Genomic DNA, 24,627 nt, shown 5'->3' on the forward strand with positions numbered 1-24,627 from the left:
CTTTCTGAGTTTTTCCTCTTCAAAACTATCTTTAGATTAAAAGCAGCAATTTTAATTAAAATGGAGAATTGTTTTAGAAACTATCCATTACATGTATCAGTTTTTATTATCCAATTAAAATTCCATTTCATCAATAAATAATTTTCACAATATGTGAAAACTATAGATAATAAACAGTCAAAAAAGAGCAAATTCTAACAAAATAAAAGAATAAAATTTTGAACAAATGTATTCTAAAATTTCAAGTCCAGTAAAAAAGCAAACAATGAAGTACACATTATTTCAAAATACTGTAAATATACTTTTTTCCATGGGGTCATAATTCCGTGGAATCTCAATTTCTATTTAATCTGCGGGTAGGAAATTATGCGGATTTCTCAGACTGTCACTTTATGCCTTGCATTTATATTAAGTAAGCTTCGACAAATTTCCGCGGAAAATTTGTGACCACGTACATAGCGTAAATTAATACCACGCGGAAAAAAAATACGTCTACAGTAATAAGGAATAATCAAATTGTAACTCCAAATTTCATTGGACATTTACATCATCATCATCCTTCTTTCTTTGCTTCTGTGACCTTGTTACCTTAAACTAGAAATATGTCCATAGGACATGAATGCCCTGCTGAGGGTATATTAGTAATGCAACATGAAAATTTGTATTAGTGTATGAAATTTGATCAGAATATATTGAATAGTAATGCAGTTGAATTGCTTACATAAGTATGTATCAGCATATGAATTTTGACACTAATTTCAGAAAAAGTGATGCCAAGGTCAAAGGAAAGGTCAAGGTAAAAAATGATGATGCAGTTGAATAGCTCTCATCAGTATGTATCAACTTATGAAGTTTGATAAAAATATCTTGGATGATTTCTTTAAAACTGAGCTAAACACTAATTTAAGAAAAGTGGGATCAAGGTCAAAAAGAAAAGTCAAGGTAAAAAATGGTGAAGCAGTTGAATAGCTTTCATCAGTAAGCATCAACATGTAAAGTTTGACAACACCATCCTGACTGGTACATTTAAAACTGAGCTAAACACTAATTTAAGAAAAGTTAGGTCAAGGTCAAAGGAAAGGTCAAGTTCAAAACATGTTGATGTAGTTGCATAGCTCTCATCAACATCTATCAGCATATGAAGTTTTATGAAAATATATCATATAGATTCTTTGAAACTGAGCTTTGAATTGAGCTAAACGTAAAGTGTGAATGAAGGACAGAAGGATGGAACAGCGGGGCATAAAAACAGTAGACGTATGTTTGCTATCAGAAATAATACTGACACTGAAATGTTGACACTGAATGCTGGAAAATGATGTTCTCAAAATGGTATTGTGCCATAATACATGTGTTCAACAACTTGTTACTGAAAAACAATATACGGTGCTCTGTTATTACAAAGAAACAGAGCTCTGTATACTTAATAAAAGAAATTTGCGATCAGGACTCCAGAAAAAACCCTGGTTATTTGGTAAATGTTGTTTTTTTTAAAATCCCAAAGTCTTTGCTTAATAAATATGCTAATTCCTACCTTCAGTCCCGAAAACCTGGGATTAGCAAAAAACATTTTCATCTGGTCAGCAGGAAGTTGACCCATGACCTTCTGAATGACATAGAGCTGGTCAATCTCGCTCTCCCCAGGAAATAACGGCTGACCGTCACTGAGTTCTCCTAGAATACACCCTATAGACCAGATGTCCACAGCCTTTCCATAGGCAGCCCTAAAACACACGGTGAATATAACTGACTCTTAGTTCTACACTTAAATAAATATCACAGAGTGTACATTATCACACTATCCTTTATATAATACTATCACTTTGTTTTATTTGACAAGTTAGTTCTTTTTCTTTAATTGTTTTTCTGGATGTATTTTAGAGTTAGCTTGATGCCAAATGTTAAGCAATAAGAAGAAAAAAAGATCACATACTTTTACCTAAATTTCTATATTAAGAACATACCCAAGTAAGAGTTCTGGTGACCTGTACCATCTTGTGGCTACGTAGTCTGTGTACACACCCACCAATCCTCCGTGAATACTTCTGGCAAATCCTACAAAATCATTATAACAATGTCAGCTGATGAAATGCTCAGAAAGTCTTGAAGACAACTTTAGTTAGAAAGAGTTTCTTTGATTAAGCTCGATCATTCTAAGTTATTTTTTTTCTATGTTTAGCATCCACAGACATATTGGTTTTGAGGTTATGAAATTAGAAACATTAACACAAAAATGAGAAACCACAAATATTTGCAACACTATTTAATCCTTTGGATAGAATCCAAAACATTATATAAACTATACAATAATGGTCTGTTTTAAGTAATAAATTGTACAGTATTTTACTTACCAAAGTCACAAAGCTTCAGAGTATCATTCTTACTGATGAGTAAATTTTCTGGCTTTATATCTGCATGAAGAAAACAAAAATTATTAACAATTTATATGACTTTTGCTGTTGTTGTTGTTTTTTGGTCATGTGCTTGGAGGAGGGGAAAGGGAGGGGGAATGGTATGGTTTTATAAATGAAAAATTCTTTTACTACTGCTCATGACTATATGGATCAAATCAAATTTTAGAAATGTTGTGACCATGCAGGGTCACGGAAATGATCAATACTGAACTTTTCATAACCTATCCAAGTATTAAAGTAATTATCGGGATAGCTGATACATGAGATAAATATGTGAAATGATAAAGAAATTTTTATTTTTGAATATTTATTGTTCAGACAGTGGTCTCCTCACAACAAATGAAGAATCTTGAAGACAAACTTTATCTGAGAGACATAGTGTCACAAAGGCATGCACACACGCTCTTTTGATCAATGCAGAATCATAAATATGTCCGTTATTAAACATAGTGCCATAAACAGATTTAAAAATCTCAGGGTAGCAACAAGGATCACAACATATCACCAGTAATTTCAACCATCTATGATCAATAACTTATCAAAGGAGAAAGCCACAGCTGAATTCTGAGCTGCCTACTTTGGTCAAGCACTGAACATGAAACACCTCACGGTGTGCAGCATGAATATTTAATGCTGTGCCAAGATAAGCATGTATCATTATGGGCCTGTATGCCTCAAATTCAACAGAAGAAAATCAGGCAGCTACCAAAAGGAACCATGATTATTTTCCGCTTTTGTAAAGGGCGTATAAAGCATGAACGCCATGCCAGGGGCCTTTAATGAAGAAGATAATTAAGAATTTCAAAGCACTGAAATAACATTACTCCTGAACTAAATCTGACTTTTTCTATTCTGCCCTGTTGCATTTGTAACCATGAAACACAGACAACACACAACAACTCCCAATCCATGAATATTGTATTTTACTCAGTAGAGGAAATTAAGGTGTTAGTTGCATTTGTCATTACTTTTCATCGCAGGAAATTAAGGTGGACAAACTCTGAAGTATTGCTGATAAATTCTACCAGAATTAATGCCATTTCACAAAATAAATAAACTGTATCAATGTTTTTCCTCCTTAAACTATATATGTTACAGATAGGGAATTAGTGTCACTTCAGATCTGAAAAGACATCATAATGGCAACACAGATTGTTTATGCCTAAATATTAAGTCCTGAGTGCAACCTTGAATATAATCTGTCGAAAATTAACTTGTTACATATACCAGTAATACATGTATACATAATCTGTTTAAATATCATGCACAAAAAGTTTTAAAATTCACTCTTATTTGAAAAAGATAGAAAGCATCATGTACATATTTCTTAATCTTTAAATAAAATTAATTAAAGTGTCTTTTTTTTTTAAAAGATGTTTAAAATTCGGTTTACACTTTTAAAAAATATATTTTTAAAAATTGTTTAAAAAAAAAAGCAAAATGTATGTGTTTTCATAATCAGTGTACCATCTTTGAATATACAAAAGAGCAATAGCCACTTAGGGCCTTTTTTGGCCCTAAGAATTTCTGAAAAATCGAAACTGCTCAGTTTAGGTTGAAAACGTGGTTTTTATCACTTGCACTGTTAGCGACCATGTATCTATTGAACACAATGTAATTTTCCTGACACTTTATTAATCTGATATAAGGACAGGGCCATTTTATGCATTGAGTGAACCTAGCTCTTTGAAATCTTTTAGTGCCAGTTGAAGAATTTCAAAAATACATGATGGTAATTTTCTTTTGAATCCTGATCAATGCTTTTAATTTTATGAATCAAAGCCTAATACATGTTTTATGAATAGCATTTCTGTTTAATAATCAAAGAAATAGCAGACATTTAAAAAATAAAACTGCATGCAGACAATCGTTATTTTAATAACACACAAGAGTACAATTTATCATGATTATGGGCATGTTTTGAATAATATTTATAAGCAGAACTATTGACAACAACTATAGGTTTTTTAAATCTCAAATATACACTGCATGTGATAATGTTAATGATTTTTTTGCCTTCTAAAATCCATTAATATCAATTATGTTCTTTCAATACAATGAAAAACCTCCTTGTTCAGATACAATGCTATACAAACAATGCTCTTCACTGCAAGAATAAATGAAGAGTAGGTTTATTTGCTAACACTTGGTCAACCTTTAAAACGCAATTGTCTCTGCATATAAATTTTACTTATCAAATGTTTTTAAACCAATGGAATTTATCTGATAACTTATTAAAAATTTGCCATAAATGGCATGTGCAATATTATTTGAAGAAAAATAATTGAATTTTATTACTAGATCCATGTATACTTAAACATGCCTCTAAGTCAATCTGCTGAGGCCATTGCAATTTTTTTTGGTTATTTTGGAGGGATTTACTGTTGACCCTCTTATAAGTCTTGGAGTACAACTTTTTGACAACACCACCACACTATAAGATCAAACCTCTAATGATTTTACCAGCACATGTTTATAAATATTTAGAGTCATTATTGTAACAGAGGCAATTTTTTGCCTCTGCTGGGGATCAAACCCTGGGCTCTGGCTTGCCAGTCCATATTTGAGCTAAAGGAGTAACCCACAAGCCCAAGCCTACGAAGCTGATACAATGTACCTTACACTACTACACTGTCCCCCTCCAGAGACTGAAATGTCTTCATCTCTCTAATTGAATGGCAAAGTTCTATGGATAATCACTCTCACCTGCCAGAGATCACCAGGGTCCCAACGTGGGCGCCAAATGTATAACACAGACATTTTAAGCCTCTGCTGGGGATTGAACCCAGCTGCAAGCAAAAATTGTGAAACTGTCTTTGTAGAACCTTACTGCGACTTTTATTTTACCTCTGTGTATGATGTCCTGACAGTGACACCATTGTATAGCCTTACACAGCTGATACGTATAGTGCTTCACTTTCTCTGTAGGCACTCCATTAGGCATCTCCTCCAAAAGCTCCAGCATATTCTACAATAAAAAGAACAGGTAATGTTACACTATTTGGGGGGGGGGGAGAAAGTGAAACATGGATATTTGGATGTGGAGTATGTTTCAAACTGTGCACTTGAAATGAATCATTGACCTTAATCCTTGACATTGACCTAAATTCTTTTGTACAAACTTTTAAATTTCTTCCTTAAATAGTAGTTATAGTCAAAGCAGTATGCTATAACTTGATAAGACAAACATTCAAACACATATTCATTGAAAACAATCTACCCACTGGTAATAAATTTTCATTTTTATGCAACAATTTTTTGAAAATTTAATACTTTGTAAAATGTAAAATGTTCTTTTGGGTTTTTCTCCAAGTAACACTTCCTCACTGTATATACACATGTACTTATACAGAGTATACATATATAAATAAAATGTATTAATGCTACTCACTCTTTCTACATATTCAAACACCAGATAGAGTTTGCCCCTCCGTCTAAAGGCCTCCCGCAGTTCCACGATGTTCTCCTGCTTGAGGGTCCGCAACATCTTGAGCTCTCGAAGGGTCGTTCTTTTGACATCATCATTTTCTGTTAATTAAAGAAGGCTCATTAAAATTAAAGCATTTATTGGTGGTAAATAAAATAGGAAAATGTCAGGGAAAGCTGAAAAACAATTTTATTAACACTTTTATTATCAAATTTTATAAACCAACTTCTAGGACATAAGCACTTTAAAAAAAAAAATGTACATGTTTTGAAAAGCATAGTAATTTATAATTGATATGATTTAAAACTAGTATATGTATTATTCTGGTACTTTTTTTTGATTTTTGAAGCCTGAATTTTTTTCCCACAGGGTAATAATTCCTTGGAATCAAAATTTAGCGAGTAGAAACTTAGATTACCAAGTTATAAATGCTGCAAATGTACCTTAAAGCCGCTAAATCCGAAACAGGCACATATTATCTTACACAATAAAAGTATGTCATTGCATAGATAATATATAAAAATAAATTATAAGATTGATTTAATAGTTTATTACAACAATCCTTACGTGGAAAACATACATCAAAAACCTTATTGACAAACAGAAGTTCCTGACAGGAAGTTAAGATCTGTTGTGAAGTCACCTTTGAAAAATAAATTTATCGGTTTTATCTAATTATGAAGATCATTCAAACCTGAGTATTTTTTCCATTAGTAGAAGCCTAAGTCATTGAATATAATCCATAGTAATTTTTATATTAATATGCATATTTAAAGAATAAACGAAATCAGATATTTATTTTAAAGGAAATTTAGTAACGAAGGCTAAAATATTGTCCGTGTACAGGTATAAGTACTCTGTTGTGAAAAAAAAATGCTCGGGTTCGTTCTTCATGAGATATATATATTATTTTGATCCGAAGGGTCGTATCACATCGAGTTGACAGGCGCGGATCATCAGATCTAACGAGACGCGAAGCGTCGAGTTTGATCTGATGATCCGCGCCTGTCAACGAGACGTGATACGGCTCTTCGGATCAAGTTACTGTTATAATGATAAATTTATTATATACCCCCTTGTAACTGGCTAAATATATTGAAATAATCCTTCAGAGACCAATGGTATAATATTAATCCAATAAACAAAGCATTAAAACAAAGGACTTTTTAATGCGCAAGAAAAATAACGTCATGTTTCTGCGTACTACGTCATCAGTTTCAGAGAGTGGTGATATGGATTCAGAAAACCACAGTGTGGTGATCCGGAAAGTCGGATCACGACGTCACATGATTGCATGAATTCAACAGTAAAATCGAGTGATACACGTTAGGTATATAATAAATACATGTAAGCGATAAATCTAATTTTTCGAAGGTGATTTCACGCGATATCAACATAGGATTATTTTTTGTGTTACCTAACAAAATTTTTTTTTTAACTTTTGAATTTTGATATCTTTTGAAAGAAAAAGACTTTGGGGATATAATTTGACAAAAAGTGAAACAATTTATGAACAATTATTTTTCAAGAAGAAAAACGAATATATTTTTCAGCGATTAGAATCGGACCAAGCGGCTTTAAGTATGCTGGAAAATATCTGCAAAAAGTTTGTGCCCCCGGGTATAAATAGCAAAAGTTAATACCATGCAAAAAATCGTATTTTTAGAACTTTCATTTGTTTGAAAAGTTTCAATTTCATCATTAATTGCATTTTTACTACAAAACGTACAAAAAGAAAAAAAAATGTCTCCTTTACCCTGGAGAGATATGAATGTTTTAAGTACACCACCAATTATAATCAATGTTGCAGATATAATTATCAATAAAACTGGATATTAATCTCTGCATCAACATGATTTATTGATGCTAGAAACAACAGAACTCATTCAGGCACGACAAGAGACCAACTATCGGAGACGCACAGCAACACTGGAATCACCAACCAAGTGGTTTTAATGGCAAAATAAATAGTACCGGCATTTCATTTTTTTATTTTCACAGATTGCTATCATTTTTTAATGGAAATCCAATAGGAAGCAAATTAACAAAATATGTTTACATAATAAACATAATATGTACCATTTTCAAAGCACCAAGGATTATCAAACATTAACAAATTTGAAATAGGCAATGGAAAAAATTCTTTGATGACAATTAATTACTGGTAATTGGTTGCACTGGGGAGATTTTCCTCAGCTGTCCTGCTTTTCCAGGAATGTTATTTTGCAACCTGTCTGCTTTTCCATGACTCCTTCACACTGCTTTTCCGCAAAATGGCTTTTACTATATACTATGTGATATCTTTTTCGATACCTTTTTTCTGTGATTTTTAAATGGTCCGACAGGCTTAGTGTTTGATAGGTAAATCATGGTCGGAAATACTGTATATTAATGTAACAGGTATCTTAATATTAACATCATATCAAGATGTAAATGTATCCTGCTGAAAATTGTATTTCTACTACAAATTGGTAACAAATTTTACCTCAGAATATCAGAAGAGGTAGATGAAATTTAAAATTAAAATGTTGCAAAAGCAAAAAATAGGTTCATGGAAAGCAGTATTCCTTGTCATATAAAAGCAAGATTTTTTTGTGTAGAAATTAAAGCAGTGTCGAATCGCGGAAAAGTGGAACTGCATCTCCTGTGTCACATTATTATACTATTTTGGGATTCATTTTAACAAATAGTTTTCTTTTTTGATTATGCATATTTTCCCCTTAAAAACTATAACATCCTAATTGACATACTATGATCTATACCTTTCCACTGGTGTCAGGAATCCTGACAAAAAAAAAGTAATTAATAGCCATTCTCTGTAACCACTTAAACTTCGTTGCCACGCATGGTCACCGATTTTGATGAAACTTCACCCAGGCTTAGTACTTGACACCAGAAACAAATATCAAACAAAATTTCGTTGCTAAGTGTCTCGGTTGCTATGGCAACAGCCAGAAAATTTTGAAAATTCTAGATTTTTAGCCAGTTTAAATATTGACTGTGGCTTAATAAAAACTAGAAAAAGCAAACAAACCATTCTCACAAAAACATGACACCTTGATGTCACTTATACTGTAAAGAAACTGTTTAGAATATATCTCTAAGTAAGTGGTAACCAAGGGTACATTTGGAATACATTTAAAATGCTGAAATTTTCTGAAAAACACTCTGTATTCACTAATGGTAGGTGTTACATGCTCAAACTCAATCAAAGACTTAAGAAAAACAATGAAAATGTTTGACCTTGAGTATATAAGTATAAGCAATATTATTCTATAAATAACTTTTATGTTTGCCATGGTAACACAGTGTAAACATGCCAAACCAGTAACTAAGATTGGGTTAATGCTACTGTCTTGAGGAAAAACATGAAATTTCAAGACTGGCAAATATGCATCCTTAGGACCTTGCATCACCAAAACCATAAGAAAAATTGGGTATCATTGCTACTTTGCAGTGTTACCATGGAAACAAAGTACGAGTGCTTAAAAGTGAATTATTTTTCGCTGCATTAAGAATTAAATTGCCATATAATCAAGAAACAAATTAAAGGACTCAGCTTGAATGGTACTTATCTGTTAGAACTGAAATTGAATATCATATATTGATAAAATTTGATGAAGAAAACAACACTGTTGCTATGGTTACCAAGGAGGGAAAATGTTCAATTTTGTGAACTTTATATCAATATTTAACCCTGTGTGCCAACTTCTTGCATCCATTTAGAGATTGGATGATAGTCAAAATAAAAAGTCAGGTTAGGTGTTAATAAATATCAATCATAAAAGTTTTGGGAATCTACATTTAAGGGTACGTATCCAAGGAAAGAAAATATTTTTCAGGTTTTTAAGCATATATTTTCTGCTTATTTCCATAGCAACGCTCTTTTTAAAGAATCTAATCTGAATTTTTTCAAATGGGAAAACTAGGAGCACACCAAAATCTATAAAAATTGATCATTAGTTATGAGGAAATATGCTTTTTTAAAAGATAGGATCAGATTTAAACATACAGAGTGTTACTTTGAAGGCTCTCTGTGGTATAAAAACCTTGGCAACCATTGCCAACCAAATTAAATATCATATTTTGTTCTTGGTATATGTTTCAAGGTTCTTTTTTCTATTATTTGGTCACATTTCATCCTATAATTGCTTTTTATTTTTACGTGTAGGACTTTATAAAATTCAATGAATATTTTTTTTACTTTTGAATACTTTGTTACCATAGTAACGTATGTAATAGTTGATTTACCAAACATGTTTGTCATGCATTTGAGACATCTGACCTACAACTTTTGGAAACAGTCATTGCCAATTGTTTGCTTTGCTGCAAATGTTAACTATGGGTCTCTAAACATGTTAAAAAATGCCATTTTTCGAACTTTAAGACATGTTGCCATGGTAACTATAAAGCATAGCAACACAATTTTTGCCTGATTTCAGTTTAGGGTATCAATGTCTTTTATCATAGAGAGTTTGGAGAAATTCTGAGACTATGCGTGCCACAGCTCCTATATGAAATTTCAAATCATTACAGAGAATGGCTCTTAAAACATCATCCAAGTCTAGACTTTTGATGTAAATAAAATATTCAGCATTAGTGTCAGAAAAGAAAGAACATATTAAAGATATATGTAATCTGATGTTGGTACCCATCAATTACATACTGTACATGCAACAATCTGCATGAAGAAATCAATTAATGATGATACCATACTAATGTCTTGGTTCTATGGTTACTAAATATAAACATTCTCAGTGATATATCAGGCCTTGTGTAGACTTCATAATGGCAGAGAAGCAAGGAATTAATCCCCTCTAAGGGTCTGAGAGACATATATGAAACAGAAACTGATTAAAGATGCAGACACCCACAACTAGGACCTATACATAAACTGCTTTATCTGTGCAAAAAACTGAAATAATTTTCAAAAGACATTTCAAAAAGAGAATTTAGTTCTTGTGATAAAGCAGATAATATAGCATGAATGTTCTGTGAGTTTCTTGAAGCCAGGTTATTTGAAGAAAGTTGGTTTGAAAATGTTTACTATATATATTATCTCCAACTAAATTAAACTCTTCTTAGAGCTTACTGTATGGCTACAAAATTAAAAAAAAGAAAAGAAAGAAAATTAATTTATAAAATTGTTTAAATATTGAAATCCTCTCATGAAGGAAAAAAATAACTTCACCAGAAATGGTACTTTAAAGATGATGAACAGTTTATGCCATAATTAGAAAACAAAATTTTCTACAGATTTTTTATCAAGGAATGAAACAAAGCATTAATTTTGTCAAAAAATAAAAGCTAGCTTAATTATCTTAAAGTTGCCAGAGAGGACAAAAAATGGATTCAATCAGGGATCAATGATCTATAATTTCTATCCAATATAAAATCATCTATTGCCAGGTAATTCTATCAAATATCCAATAACTGTTCTGTTTTTCATGGTTGGAAAATTAATTACAGAATGGACTCCTTTTATTTCCTAATAATGTACAAACTGCCAGTTTTAAGTTTCTCATTAAAGTCGTAAAACTCTGATCAATAACTCTTTTTTTTATAGGAAACAGTATGTATATTATTATCCTGCTAAACTCAATGACAAATCGATCGCTGTAATAAAGACTACACTCTAAAACATTCACTTGCCACCACTAGACATCTGTGCATACTGTCATATGAAGAACTATATATAGCTAGACTAGTGTACATTTAAAACAACCCGATGCATTAAATTTACTTGATCTTTATTTCATCTTTTCTCAGGATCAGCAAACAACTTAAAACTTTTTTTGACACAAAGTAGTTATACTGTGCATATCAAGGATATGCAAGCTTTATTAAATGTAATATGTGGAATTGTCTTAAAAGCACTACTTAAGATACAAAATCTCAGACGAAGTCTTTCACCTTATTTAAGTATTTATAAGTAAAAACTCAAATAACTGGTCTTTGTGTAATTCATAAGATCACCCTAACATTTGTACTTAAATGCCTCTCTTTAAATCTTTTGACCAAAGAAAAGGACTTAAATCTCGACCAGAAAATTAACTTTGTTGTTTGAAATACTGTCGATACTCTAAAGAAACTCCCCTGAATTATGAGCGAGTAGGTAATTTAATTTTTGTGTAAGTGTGTTATCTTACAAGGATTGTAACCCCATTAACTTGTTGGTGTTGACTGTAATTTAACCATTTCAAAGGTGAAGCTATACAAAACTTGCATTGTGTGTATATACTAAATAGACCAACAACCAAGTCCCACATGCAATTGTTATATAGCAGAAATTGAATCCTACACACAGATTTTGTTTGACCATAATTGTCAAGAATTTTCTTGGCTATTAAAGGAACAAATAACCAGAATAAACATTTACAAATTTAAACATGTTAAACTTTGTAACTCTGGTAGATATGATTGTAACAAATGGTCTGAAAAATCATGCAGGACAGGGGTATGCTTTTTTTTTTTTAAGAAGAACAATCATAATAGCTGCACTTCAGTATAATGCAAGCTCCTCAAATCAAACTAAAGTACTGTTACATTAATATAAATGAACACCCTAATCACTTTTATACCCCCTGCTTTTCATGCCATGGATGGGGGGGGGGGGGGGTAGGGGTGGGAGGGGGTGTTATAGTAAATATAGTGTATTGTGATTTTTAAATGCACTTTTATTTATATGTAAGAGAATGTATGTTGGTTTCACTGTACGAAGAAACCTAAAAATGCATGTCCATATGACAACAAAATGTCAAAATTTTGAACCAAGACATTTTTTGCTCTTAACATTTTTCTTGAACCATGAAATCAAATTGATAAAACCCAAAAATCTGACTTCATTAAGTTAATGATTTTACAACATTTTGAAAATATATCATATTCATCATTATTGACCAAAATTGAAATCTGTTTGGAGATGATTATTTTGGTATTCCTGGTCTCTCAGGAAAGAGCTGCAAACAACAGCTAGAAAAAAATGTTGATTCAGAAGAAAGGCTATCTGATTAGTCTAACACTAAGCTAGATAATACATCACTCTCGGTTTGTCCGCAGGCAAGGACAATGACATCTCGGATTCTTTGGAAGGAACTAATGGAATGCAAAGTGAAGCATTAAGGACATTCTGGTCATGAGATCTTAAAATATTTCATCTTTTGTAGATTTGATTGTAGCAACAAATCCAGAACAAAAAGCAGATAGCGGAACAAGTTAGCAGACTAGCAGTATCGGAGAAGTGAAAAATTGGGAAAGTTTCAAAAGGTCCATTCAGTGTTAATAAAACGGTCCAAAATTTGTATCTAATAAACGATGATATGCAAAAGAGTAATGTTGATCTGTTTTTATTTTTCTGACAGTAAGAAATGAATACAGACGTATACCTTTTGACGTCATACTGCTTAAGACCCATCTTAACCCTAACTCAGAATTTTAGGCTCTCATCCAAATGGGTCATAAAACATGCTTTTTAATTTGAACTGGTTAAATTAAGCAGTTTTTACCTGTTAAATATTTAGATTCAAATTCACGATCCAGGTGTTTATTTGCTTTGGCATTAAATGTCTTAGCTCTGTTCTTAAACGAAGGTCAAAAGAAGGGAGAAACAATTCCCAAACAACCATTGTTATCAACACTGCTACATGTATACATACTTTAACCACATTGACAGAAAATCAAATAGGGTACCCTCTCCAATCTAAGCTAGATCTTGTGCCTTTTTTCATGCTCCATCATGAATATGTACTTGTATAATTCACTTTTTATATTATATTTTTGGGGTTTTCAGACCTGTATGTTCCACTTTTTGCCTATTAAAATTACAAGGTATCTTATTTTTGGATTTAAATATTGGTTTATTTTTGGAGTGTATTAGGGAAACAGACTATTTAAACCATTCACAGTATAAAATTTCAATTCCTTTGGTGATAAATCAGTGCCCGGGACAAAATCAATATATACAAGGGGAATTTTCACCTGATCTTGTGGGGATTTAAAATATATACAATCAAATTGAACTTGATATTCAAAACCCATATATACTACTGGCAAAGCAACACGTTAAACTACCATTACAACAGGAACTAAGATTACCAAAAAAGAAACTGAACGGTCAATTTAAAAAATGCCTTAGATTTATGTACGGGACTTCTCTCATTGATTTGAAATGAATATGGTCTAAAGTATTTTCAGGTGTTTTACACAATTCAGCACTGATAAGACTAAGTCTTTGAGAGCTCAGTTTTAATAAAATGGGATCTATGGTTTTGAAGGATTTGTAATTATATTGGTTTTTCAAGTCCAAAAAAGGGCAAATTACACAAAACAAAGAAAGAGGTCAATAGGATATATTCCAACAACCTAGGGGGTCAATTCTGCCAATCCTAAAACTAGGTAATTCATCATATATTTCATATCAAAAGATTTGACAGTGGCATCCAAGAATTTCATAGCTCAGTATAGTAAATATTTTCCAACTTAGAGAAAAATTCCAGAGGATTTAGAGAACTTAATTTAAACAGAAATGAACCTAATGCTCAAGGCATGTATTTTATTGTATTGTTTTGGATTTTAAAAAAAAGCTATTAGTCCATATCAGTTTGGCTGCATAGATGCTTACAGCTTTAGAAGGTCTAAGAGAAAGAGGGGTTACATCTGGGTATCTATCAATGCTTTATGTTCTATATAGTGTAGGATATAGGCCTCATTATGATTATTAATTATGAAAATAAAGTATTAGGACTGGTCCTCTTGGCTCTCAATGATAAATATAGAATTAATTAACATGATCAAATTAAATGTTTCCTCTGTTGGCGATCTAAGGTAGAGGCAGTTTGGATTTTATGTCTGTGTAAACAAGTCATGAACTGTAGATGTAGATATTAATCTCGGGACTCTATCAATTATTCACTTAATAATATTGAATTGCCACAGTAGCCCATGCTTGAGTATAACGACCAAGTACTGGAACAATGCTATTATAGCTACAACATACTGTACAAATAGCAAAAGGTCTATATTCTCAATAGGCACCATGTGTCATATTGTATAAAAAATGTGTGAATTCTCAACTCAAATGATTGATTGTGCTGCTTTTGGTTTTTTAATATAGATACACACCTTAATTTTCAAGAATTTATTTTAACAAGGAAGAACAGTTACATAAACATAATATTTTTTTTTTAGATTTCTAATCAATAATAACATTTATATTTGTGTGTTTTTCATTAATGATCAGGTTATTAACCTATCCTATACATTTTCCTTTGTAGAAATTTTCATGCTAAAATTAGTTGCATGCTTAGATATTTTGGTTATAATTTTCAAGAATTTATCTTCATTTGTTTACAGGCGTTTCTATATTTTTAAATGAAAACGCGTACTTAATTCTTATACTTCTGGTTTATGGCATACAATAAAATATATTTGACGGTTATACATAAAAAATAAGACAACACCCACCAAAAAATATCCTGTCAGATATTATCTGAACCATATTTAGATTCTATGCATTAAATGCATTTCAATTTGCAAAACAATAATTCTGTGTAATTTTTTTTAAAAAAAAGTCTACAATATTTGTTACTTGGACCCAAATAATCTTTCTCTTTTCGTTAATATCAATTGATATTACAATATTGATTATAAAATCTCTCATTTCATTGTTTTCCAGAAGCCTCTTGTAGGCAAACACTAAATCAATGGAACAAAGAAATAAGCCTCAAACTGAAGTTATCAGTTGTTGTAAAATGTAAATTCCTTCATAATATTGACACAAAAACCAATACTGCTTTCAAAGAAAAAATGGAAGTGAACTTTGAGTAAGGAAACCAATTTAAACTTGAATATTATTTCCTTCATAATAAAACCTAGCAGCAATGAATGTAACCATTCACATTTACATTTTTTTCCTTTGCCGTGACAGGACTACATGCAAATAGTCATTGCCTTATTCCATTTAATGATTTACCCTTCTCTTTCTCCTAAAGTGTGAATATAATAAAAACAAGACTGTTTGCATAAAAAATAAACCTGCAAGCCATCATGAATTACCAGCGGATTGTAACCCCAACCAACAATTCAAAGGATATAACAAATCAAACCTTTGCATACAGAATAGACTGTTCTTGGTCATATGTTAATGAAACGTTAAGACCATAAATTATATTGGTCTCCAACATAATAGTCATGTTAAAGACTTCAATAAAATCATTCCTGTGTGTTGGCCACCATTTAAACTGGACGATCTACCAATACTTTGTAGCTAAGTACTAGCTCAAAAAGTTTCTCTCAGGATTCCTGGGCAGGAAAGCTGGTAAATTCTGGACTCACCTTCACTGTCTTTGAACTTTTTAACAGCTACCATTTCCCCAGATTCCTGAAAAGAGAAGAATTCAAGGCTATTATTAAGCTGCATTTAAATAAATCAGTACTTTTCTTTTAACTTCTTGTTAAATATTTTTACATTTACATTGGATTTAATTAAATCTAAAAACTTCAAGGAAAGTTATCAACGAATAAGATCCTAAATTGGTCTTTACATTCAGCATAGTAATCTGCAAGCAGTACTCTATTAACTTTTTCAATAAAAAAATTTGCTTATGTATTAGGGAGAGGGGCTTGAAGAAGGGGGAGGGGGGTAACATATGCATGAAGACAAGGGGATATACTGTATGTGAAGAGATTCAGAGTATACATAGTATATATTTGTACCTGGACTCAATAAACAGACAAATATTAATTTAAGAAACCACTTTCCCTTGTGTTTTCAATATCAATAGTATCACATTTCTTTATGAATAACATTATAATTGAAAGTCCAAATAACAAAGAGCCAGAAAGGTTTTAATATGTGTGACTGTTTATATTCAACCTTTCCTGCCAACCAAACTTGAAACCAACCATATATACATCTAGGATACTGCAGTTACAGTCTTTTAAATCTTGTGTAGTTTTTTTTTAAAGAAAAAAAATTCTGATAACATTGGCTATTGACACAGGTAAAAGGTTTCCACTAATCCCACTATTGTTCACCTGTTTGGTAAAATCACAACCATTAAATCTGATCAGGAAAAAAAGAATTCTTGATCGAATCATTGACCAATTTAACAGCTACTTTTTACCCTTGGCACAACAACAATCATTGCTATGATATAAATTGCATCCCCTGAAAGAGGAAATGATACACGGCATTATAGATGGTATAGTTCAGGGGGACAAATCACCAAGATTTCAGAACAGCTGCAAATCAACAAATACGTTGTCATCTCAATCCAACTTTTTTTTACTAGTGGGTATATATTAAACATTATACATGTATGAGATCAAGGAAGAGCTGTTACATGTGTATTGTAATCATTGTCTCCTTCAAACTGTTCTTTTCATACAGAAGTTTGTTCAATTCAGGGCAATTATCCTCTGCAAGTTCAACTACATGTGATTCCTAATACATATATACATTTAATTCAACAATGTCTACTTTAATCTGTGTTTATTTTCTTGAAGATTTATGCTTAAATTTTATAGAAGTGCACACTATAGATTTTGCATTTATAATCAGTTTGAATTCACAAACAATATACAACACCACCATTGAAGGGACTTAGTGGAGGAGAGTAAAGCAAACAAACACTATCATCCAGGAGACTCTCTGGTGACCAAATGTCACATTCATATCTTAATCTGAAGCCAACCAATACTGTTCAAGATATATGTGAATGGGTATCAAACATTTCAATAGACGTAATCAATTTTCAACTTTGTATCCAAAGATATGAAAAGTATTTAGACCCCGGCAACTTATAAAACAACTGATAATGGGGCTAGGGGATTTAAAGTAAAAATATATGCCCCGACGTTATTGCAATTTAACCCGTTTTCCATTATAATGGCATCATTCAGGGAGGGAGGCTGTTTCAGTATGTAAAATCTTGCCAGGGGGCCGCTCTCTATCATTGGAATTATACATATTGACTAATTTATTTTCAGTAAATGCCATTTACACATAACTTTGCTGTGCCTTTAACGTTGAAGAATAATGTTTCCTTTTCTGCATATTTGGTGTCATACCAGTGACAGGAATCAATAAGGTTATTTGTCAATCCTCTACACTGATTTCTGAACAAACATTTGCGGTTTCAATGTTCACTAACCTGGGTAACGTGTATACATGTATACTGTGAATTAAATTCTATGGGAAAACCTTTTTTTAAAGGAAGACTTGCATACTGTATTTATATACCACGTAGTTATGAAAACGAAATTTGAAGTGTCAATTAATAACTTAAGCTGAAAATTCAACTACTGTAAAATTTGGGGTTGCATTCAAAGATGAACATAAAGAATTCCATCTTGATTTTCTAATTCTTATTTGTTTTCCATTGAAAATGAAAAGTATAACATACGTAAGAAATTGACAATTTAATACATCATTATCTATTCTGACTTTACAATCTAAATTATAAATAAGTCCTTAAAAAAAAAATTTAATAGACATATTTTTTCTTCAAAATCTAAATTTTTATGATCACTGCAGCATACTTTTATTTACTTTTTCAATATCTAAGAACTTCAAAACCGCACTGGCCTTCTCAAAAAAGGGCATAGAGTGTAGTTATTCACAGATGTTATTCACAGATGTGGACAGGCAAATTATTGTTCTAAACATAGGCTTGCTTTACTGAAACAGACATAATTGTGTTGACTTTTCTCGATAAATAAATATTTATGTTGAGCAATTCCTGCAAATAAATCAAGGGTAGTCTATTCTATTCTCACTTTATCAAATTATATTACACTTGATCGTCCTTTGATATCTGGAGAATTTTTCTGGGCCAGGCAGGCATGTGGGGGGTGTTATTTCTAACACTGAGGAATCTATCTCCTATACTACCTTAAAAGGACAAGGCATATAAATTTACAGTATTTATCCCCCTCATCCAAGGAGTGTTTGGTTATAGGTTGCTAGCAATATTCAATTTCTGTTGTGTAAATACTTGAGGTTTTATGAAGTGAGTTATTTTAAGTTTCATTACTCCTTGTCTCTCTGAACCTTTATATACAAGACAATTTTATTTAAAAATGCACAAGCCTTATTAAGTCATATATTAAATGACTTTCTAATGGTTAATAATTGGAAATGTCTGACAGCAGCTTTATATATGTTAAAGTATGCAAAAATACATTATTATATAATATATTTTGCACTTAAGTTTAAACACTATGTTTACATTTTCAAAATCTAAATGATATGTTAATAGCATTTCACAATTATTCAATCTTGAAATGTTATCCAGACTTACTTTGTGTCTGCATTTCAGCACCACCCCATAGGCCCCTGAAAAATTTATATAGTATATCAATGACTATAAAGGGATACTAAAAAAATAAATAACATTGTTACTACATGCAAATAAAATCTTGCAAAACTTCAGACTTCTAGACATACTGATATAGTTAACAGTTGTTTATTTTTCTTCCCTCATAGGAATGACTTTTAAAACAGTTATTTTCTATATAACATAAAATAAGAATTGAAATAAATTGGTATTTGTATAAGATGAATGAATGGCTTAGTTACAGACCTTCCCCTACAACGCCCAGTATTTCGTACTTGTTCATTACATATCACAGGTCTTGGCATAGGCACAAATGTTCAATTCCCCACATGTCAGAGTCCCACTCTGTAGAAAAATAAAAAACAACATTTAGTTCTTCTGCAAATTTGTTTGGTGATAAATACACATTATTTGGTTTCAATATGTGCAGGTGCATAATAATGACTTCCTGCAAGTGTACATGCTGCAAGGTAAACACCGGAAACAGTTGGCCTTTTTCTTTTTATTCGCAAACACCTAAGTGCTTTATCAAATTACCATTTCTCTCTAAAATTAAATGGCTGATAAAAAAATCAAGGAAAAAACTTTACTGCTCTAAAACACGTCACAGTGATATTTAGAAGTCAGATGTTTACACTGAGTTTAAAATTAACAAATATTGTTGTCAACTCTAATTATGTGTAAAGAATTACAATTAGAATTTTTTCAGAACATTTCGTTATCTTTTTTGATGATATGACTAAGAAATATTAAATTCTTCACAATTATATAATCTAATTATATGTGATTGTTGATTTTTACTGAATCTGTATTAAAAGTTCCAGACATAATGAATCATTTAACATATGTACATATGAAATATTTGTAAAACTAACAAATTAATTTATTTACTTCATTGTCTACCTCAAGTCTTATCAGAAACCCTGAAATTTTTTTTTTCTCATATAAAGACATTGAAAATATCAATAAGAGAAATGTAGGTTATACCTGGCTTATTGCAATAAAAGTTGGCCGCATGTCCTTACAAGTAAAACACTATTGTGTTTCATTTAAAGACTGTGTTGGCCAGCAATGAACTTCTAAATAATATCCTTCTAGGATCAATAAATCTACTGAAATGATTTAAAGCTCTAGGGGGAAAGATTGGGTGACATTAGTAATCTTATTGTGCAGTTTATCCTGCATAAGCCCTGAACAGTTTACTATAAGACTTGGTCTTAAAATAGATTTTGAAACCATTTTATTTTTTTCCCCTACAAATTTCATATATCTTAGAGAGAAAAGGATTTTCTTTATTGTACGACAATGATATTAAAATGTTAATTAAAAAAAGGTTCTAATGTTGCAAATTTTTATAAATAGATTATAAAATTGAACATTTAAGATCTAAGACTGTAAATTTTTTTTACAATTCATATCGGTTATCAAGAATTATATTTAATGTTTTTTATATTTGTCTTGAAATCAGATAATCTAAATGCTGATTCATCATTCAATGTTCTAAGTAAATTAACTTTATTTCTCAGTGAAGCACACATCAAAGTATTTGTGAAAAAGTATGTGAAACAACTTCTGCTCTAAACCATATAAAACCAAGGTATATGCTCTTTGCCATGAAAATTCATCGCTATTTTAAGGTAAGAGAGCTAGATTGAGATTCAATCATGTGAATTAATTAGAAATAAATAATTAACTATGTAACATGCACCTTCCTTAAACATGTTAAAGGGTAGGTGGACGATTAATTAACTATAGATTTATGAAAATGAAGGTAAAATGAATTTATCTTTATAAACATCAAAATTATCAAGTCTGTGAAAGTTCAATAAGAAAGAATTAAGAATTGATCAGATATGTCTCACAATATTGATAAACAACGGAAATTTACAAGAAATAATGTTGTTGCAATTTTCTACAACTTTACGCTACATGTCGATGGTTGAAATTGATACAAGTCTATAGATTTAATTGATTTAGCCTACAATCTAGCAAAAATAATACAAAAAGACTTAAAGTTTTATTTTCATGCTGATAGAAAAACTTGCATGATGATACGTACAATGGAAGTATACATAATTGTGGTCACTTAATCAAAATAAAGGAAATTTAAAATTACTGTAAATAACTGCCGTATCGTTTCAACAGGCCTAGGCCTAAATGAAAATTTAAAAATAAAGCTAAACAATTTTAAATTTAGTCAATCTAAGTTATTTTGCAAATTTCGAAAAACACAAGTAAATATTTTAATTTTAAAACAAATTATTCAGTTTCTTACCCATAAATATGGTGTGATATCGTAACATGTTTAAATCCAAATAGAGCCATGTTTATTTAACAAGTGTCCGAACATGTAAACAACTGACACAATTTAATTTAAAGTTGTTTTTAAAACGATATCCAAATTAACTCAAGTTGAAAAAAAAAAGTACGGTTCACATCTAAATAAGACAGAAAAGAAAATCGTTTAAAATCCAATCAATCACTGTTGCAAGATATGTACTTCCTTAACGGCGCAACAACTTTGTTTAGTTGGTCAACATGCTTCGCAGTCAAACACCCTGTGCGCTTTGTCCGCCATGAATATTTTCCTTGCCAACATACCCATGATGCACCGTCATTCAAAATGGTGTGGCTAAAGAACGCGGGTACAAGTCAAAACGGTACCTGGTGAAAACGGCACTTGGGAAATATGCAAAACGGCACTTAGGCCTAGTCAAAACGGCACTTGAGAGTAGTCAAAACGGCACTTATTTCATTTTTTTCTATTTTGTTATTTCCTGAGTTGTTTATATGGGAAATTGGTGTTTTCTCAGTTAAATTTATAACATGATATATTTTTATATTATTACTGATAAAAATTTACAAAAAATATTTAAAAAAAAAAGAAAAAAAATAATTAATTCCTTTTAAAATATATTATTATACAATAGTTAGATTTTTTAATGTTTTGTAAATTATCTGTCAATTATTTTCTACAAACTGGACAAAATCTTAATTAATTATGATCCTTTGATATTTAATTTGGTACTTCTATCAATTAAAATAATATGTGTTCAACAGTCTTCTTCTTTGATTGATCAAAGGGATTATTAAGTAGCTAGTGGTTGCATAATTACGGGGGTAATGATGAGACACTGCCGGGAATTTGGGGTTGGTGTACCCTGTTTACCATTCTACACTGAAGAAAAGAAGAAGAAAGATGGGTAAGTTATTAGTTAAGAATTATGAAAAATTAGTATTACTTATTATACCTTACAGTTATATATTTTAAACATTATAAAAAATAATATTGTAGTTGGAAATCATTATGTATAGTAGTTCAATTAGTAAAGAAATATTTAGGAAAGTTCTTTAAAATTTAGTTCTTATATCTTTCAAGATAATTAATGGCAAATTTAAGGTAGTTTAAGGTGGTATATATATGCAAAAATAGTAGGCAATAATTATTTAGTTTATTTTTCTAACATTATGAAAATAATAATGTAGTTTGAAATCATTATATGTATATGTAGTAGTTCAGTTAGTTAAGAAATATATTTCAGCTAGTTATTAAAAAATTCTTATATTTATTTTTCATGATGATGCCAAATTTAGGGTAGTTTTAGGTGGTATATATACAAGAATTATAAATTTAGCATTTAAGATGTATTCAATAATCATAAATTTTTGATAATTAAATTTTTATGATTGTGAAAGAAATCATTTAAAGTATTATATATTGCAAAAGAGTAAAGTGATGATTTAGTTAAGATTTGTTTGGTATAGTATTTAATTGATGTATATTCTTAATATCTTAAACTTCATAATTTTCAACATTTTTAAAAAATAAGATAATTTAGAGTTGTATTGACACAAATTTTATAGCATTTTTGTTTTTCATTTGTACAACATATTCAAAATAATGTATGTGTCATATAGTAGAAGTTTTCAACAAATTGGTTTATTCATCTTTTTTTTTTAATTTTTTTTTTTAACTTATTACATGTATATTTTGGGGGGTTATAAGGTGCCAGTTACAGATGACTAATTAGAAGCCAGTTAGTGAATGTTTACTTAGAATACACATGTAGGAATAAGAAACAAAAGACCATTTCACACCTCCCCCATTCTGCTGATTATCAATTTGCAAACATATACTATTGTGTGTTTCACTATTCTTTATTGAATATTAAAATATGCATTGCACACACTTGTAAAAATCTTAGAAAAACTAATTAAAACTTATGTATTCATAAAATCTGAATAAGTATACATTTTCTAAGTTTCTACAAATTACTATATATAGAAGTGCCAAAAAATTATTTATAACTGCAGATGAAAAATACAATGTTGATATTATAAAATTTAATAATTCATGAAGATATCACTAAAGTTATCGACAATTTGGTTGACATCGAAGTTATATAGTGTACCGCTTCCTTCGACAAGTCATGTCTCTGCCTTTTCTCCCCCCTGAGCACATCGAGGACACCTTTGACAGGCTTGATGCCAGGGCACCAGAGCAACTGCAACCCATCATGGACTACGTGTACCACACCTGGATTAGAAGTGCTGTGTTCCCCATCGACAACTGGACCGTATTCATGACCTCTGTGAGGACGAACAATGACGTGGAGGGGTGGCACAACCGTTTCAACACGTGTGTAGCCACAAGGGGACCTGTGCCTTTCTACCATTTAATCCAGGAGTTGTACGCGGAGGCCAGCGATATTCCTGTCCAGCTCCGATTGGTTACAGAGGAAAAAACTCCAGCGCTACCAAAGGAAGAAGAGCAGGCAGATCCAGGGGAAGCTGTTCAATCTGTGGGAGCGGTATTGCGAGAGAAGCCTGTCTGCAAGTCATCTACTGAAGGAGTGCGCCGTTGTGTATGGACCCCCTGCCCAGTAATATGGATGAACTGAATTAAGGAAGGTGTTCCATTTTCCCGACTGAACTTTATTGACGTGATTGTGATCGAAAAATAAAATTGTGATGTTTAATAGTTTTGTGATATGATTTTTGCTGAACATCTTATGATGTACATATCCTATTGATGATTGTATGATTGTATGAATATGAAAACTTAATTTATATGTTTGCAGTGCATGTAACTATTCGCATTGGTAACAATGCTATTTTATGATTGCTATATGTGATTGTGATGTTTAATAGTTTTGTGATGTGATTTTTGCTGAACATCTTATGAGAACAATGCTATTTTATGATAATGTAATACAAAATATAATAAAGTTAATATCATCATTATTATTTAATTTTATTTAATTTTATTATTTAAAATAATTTACATTAATAGTAGCTATTACATATTATCAAGGTTTATAGGAATTTACTTATAGATAAGCAAATTAAAAATTATATGCTTGTCTATTTTTAATTAATGAATTTCAAAGTAATAAAAGATGATGTTGTTATTGCTTATTGATGTTTTTTTATGAATAAAGTTATATTA

At 31.0% G+C, this 24,627-nt stretch overlaps 2 protein-coding genes and 1 pseudogene across 9 annotated transcripts in view; 2 read left to right on the top strand and 1 right to left on the bottom strand.

Moving 5' to 3' along the window:
- Nucleotides 1–16,258, top strand: part of LOC134254618 (la-related protein 1B-like) — a 59,476-nt gene extending 43,218 nt beyond the window's left edge. Inside the window, exon 22 of the transcript XR_009989341.1 lies at nucleotides 16,241–16,258. The gene's annotated coding sequence lies outside the window, so the exon portion shown is untranslated. The remainder of the gene's footprint in view (nucleotides 1–16,240) is intronic.
- LOC134254619 (cyclin-dependent kinase-like 5) overlaps nucleotides 1–21,764 on the bottom strand; it is a 34,427-nt gene extending 12,663 nt beyond the window's left edge. For 4 of the 8 annotated variants that reach the window (XM_062737158.1, XM_062737157.1, XM_062737156.1 and 1 more), the window contains exons 1-10: nucleotides 21,454–21,603; nucleotides 19,425–19,523; nucleotides 19,143–19,177; nucleotides 16,174–16,219; nucleotides 5,806–5,942; nucleotides 5,262–5,382; nucleotides 2,352–2,411; nucleotides 1,965–2,055; nucleotides 1,535–1,724; nucleotides 547–594 (exon numbers count right to left, since the gene is read on the bottom strand). In XM_062737158.1, coding sequence (XP_062593142.1) covers nucleotides 547–594; nucleotides 1,535–1,724; nucleotides 1,965–2,055; nucleotides 2,352–2,411; nucleotides 5,262–5,382; nucleotides 5,806–5,942; nucleotides 16,174–16,219; nucleotides 19,143–19,177; nucleotides 19,425–19,461 — 765 coding nt within the window. In that variant the 5' untranslated portion in view covers nucleotides 19,462–19,523; nucleotides 21,454–21,603. The other 4 variants (XM_062737159.1, XM_062737155.1, XM_062737153.1 and 1 more) reach the window with 3 other exon arrangements.
- A 1,831-nt stretch (nucleotides 21,765–23,595) lies between these two features.
- On the top strand, nucleotides 23,596–24,067 carry LOC134254610 (uncharacterized; annotated as a pseudogene).
- Nucleotides 24,068–24,627: the final 560 nt, after the last annotated feature.

Source organism: Saccostrea cucullata, unplaced genomic scaffold (genome assembly GCF_032062105.1).
Source record: "Saccostrea cucullata isolate Sc308-1 unplaced genomic scaffold, CSIRO_AGI_Scuc_v1 ctg354, whole genome shotgun sequence".
NCBI lineage: Eukaryota > Metazoa > Mollusca > Bivalvia > Ostreida > Ostreidae > Saccostrea > Saccostrea cuccullata.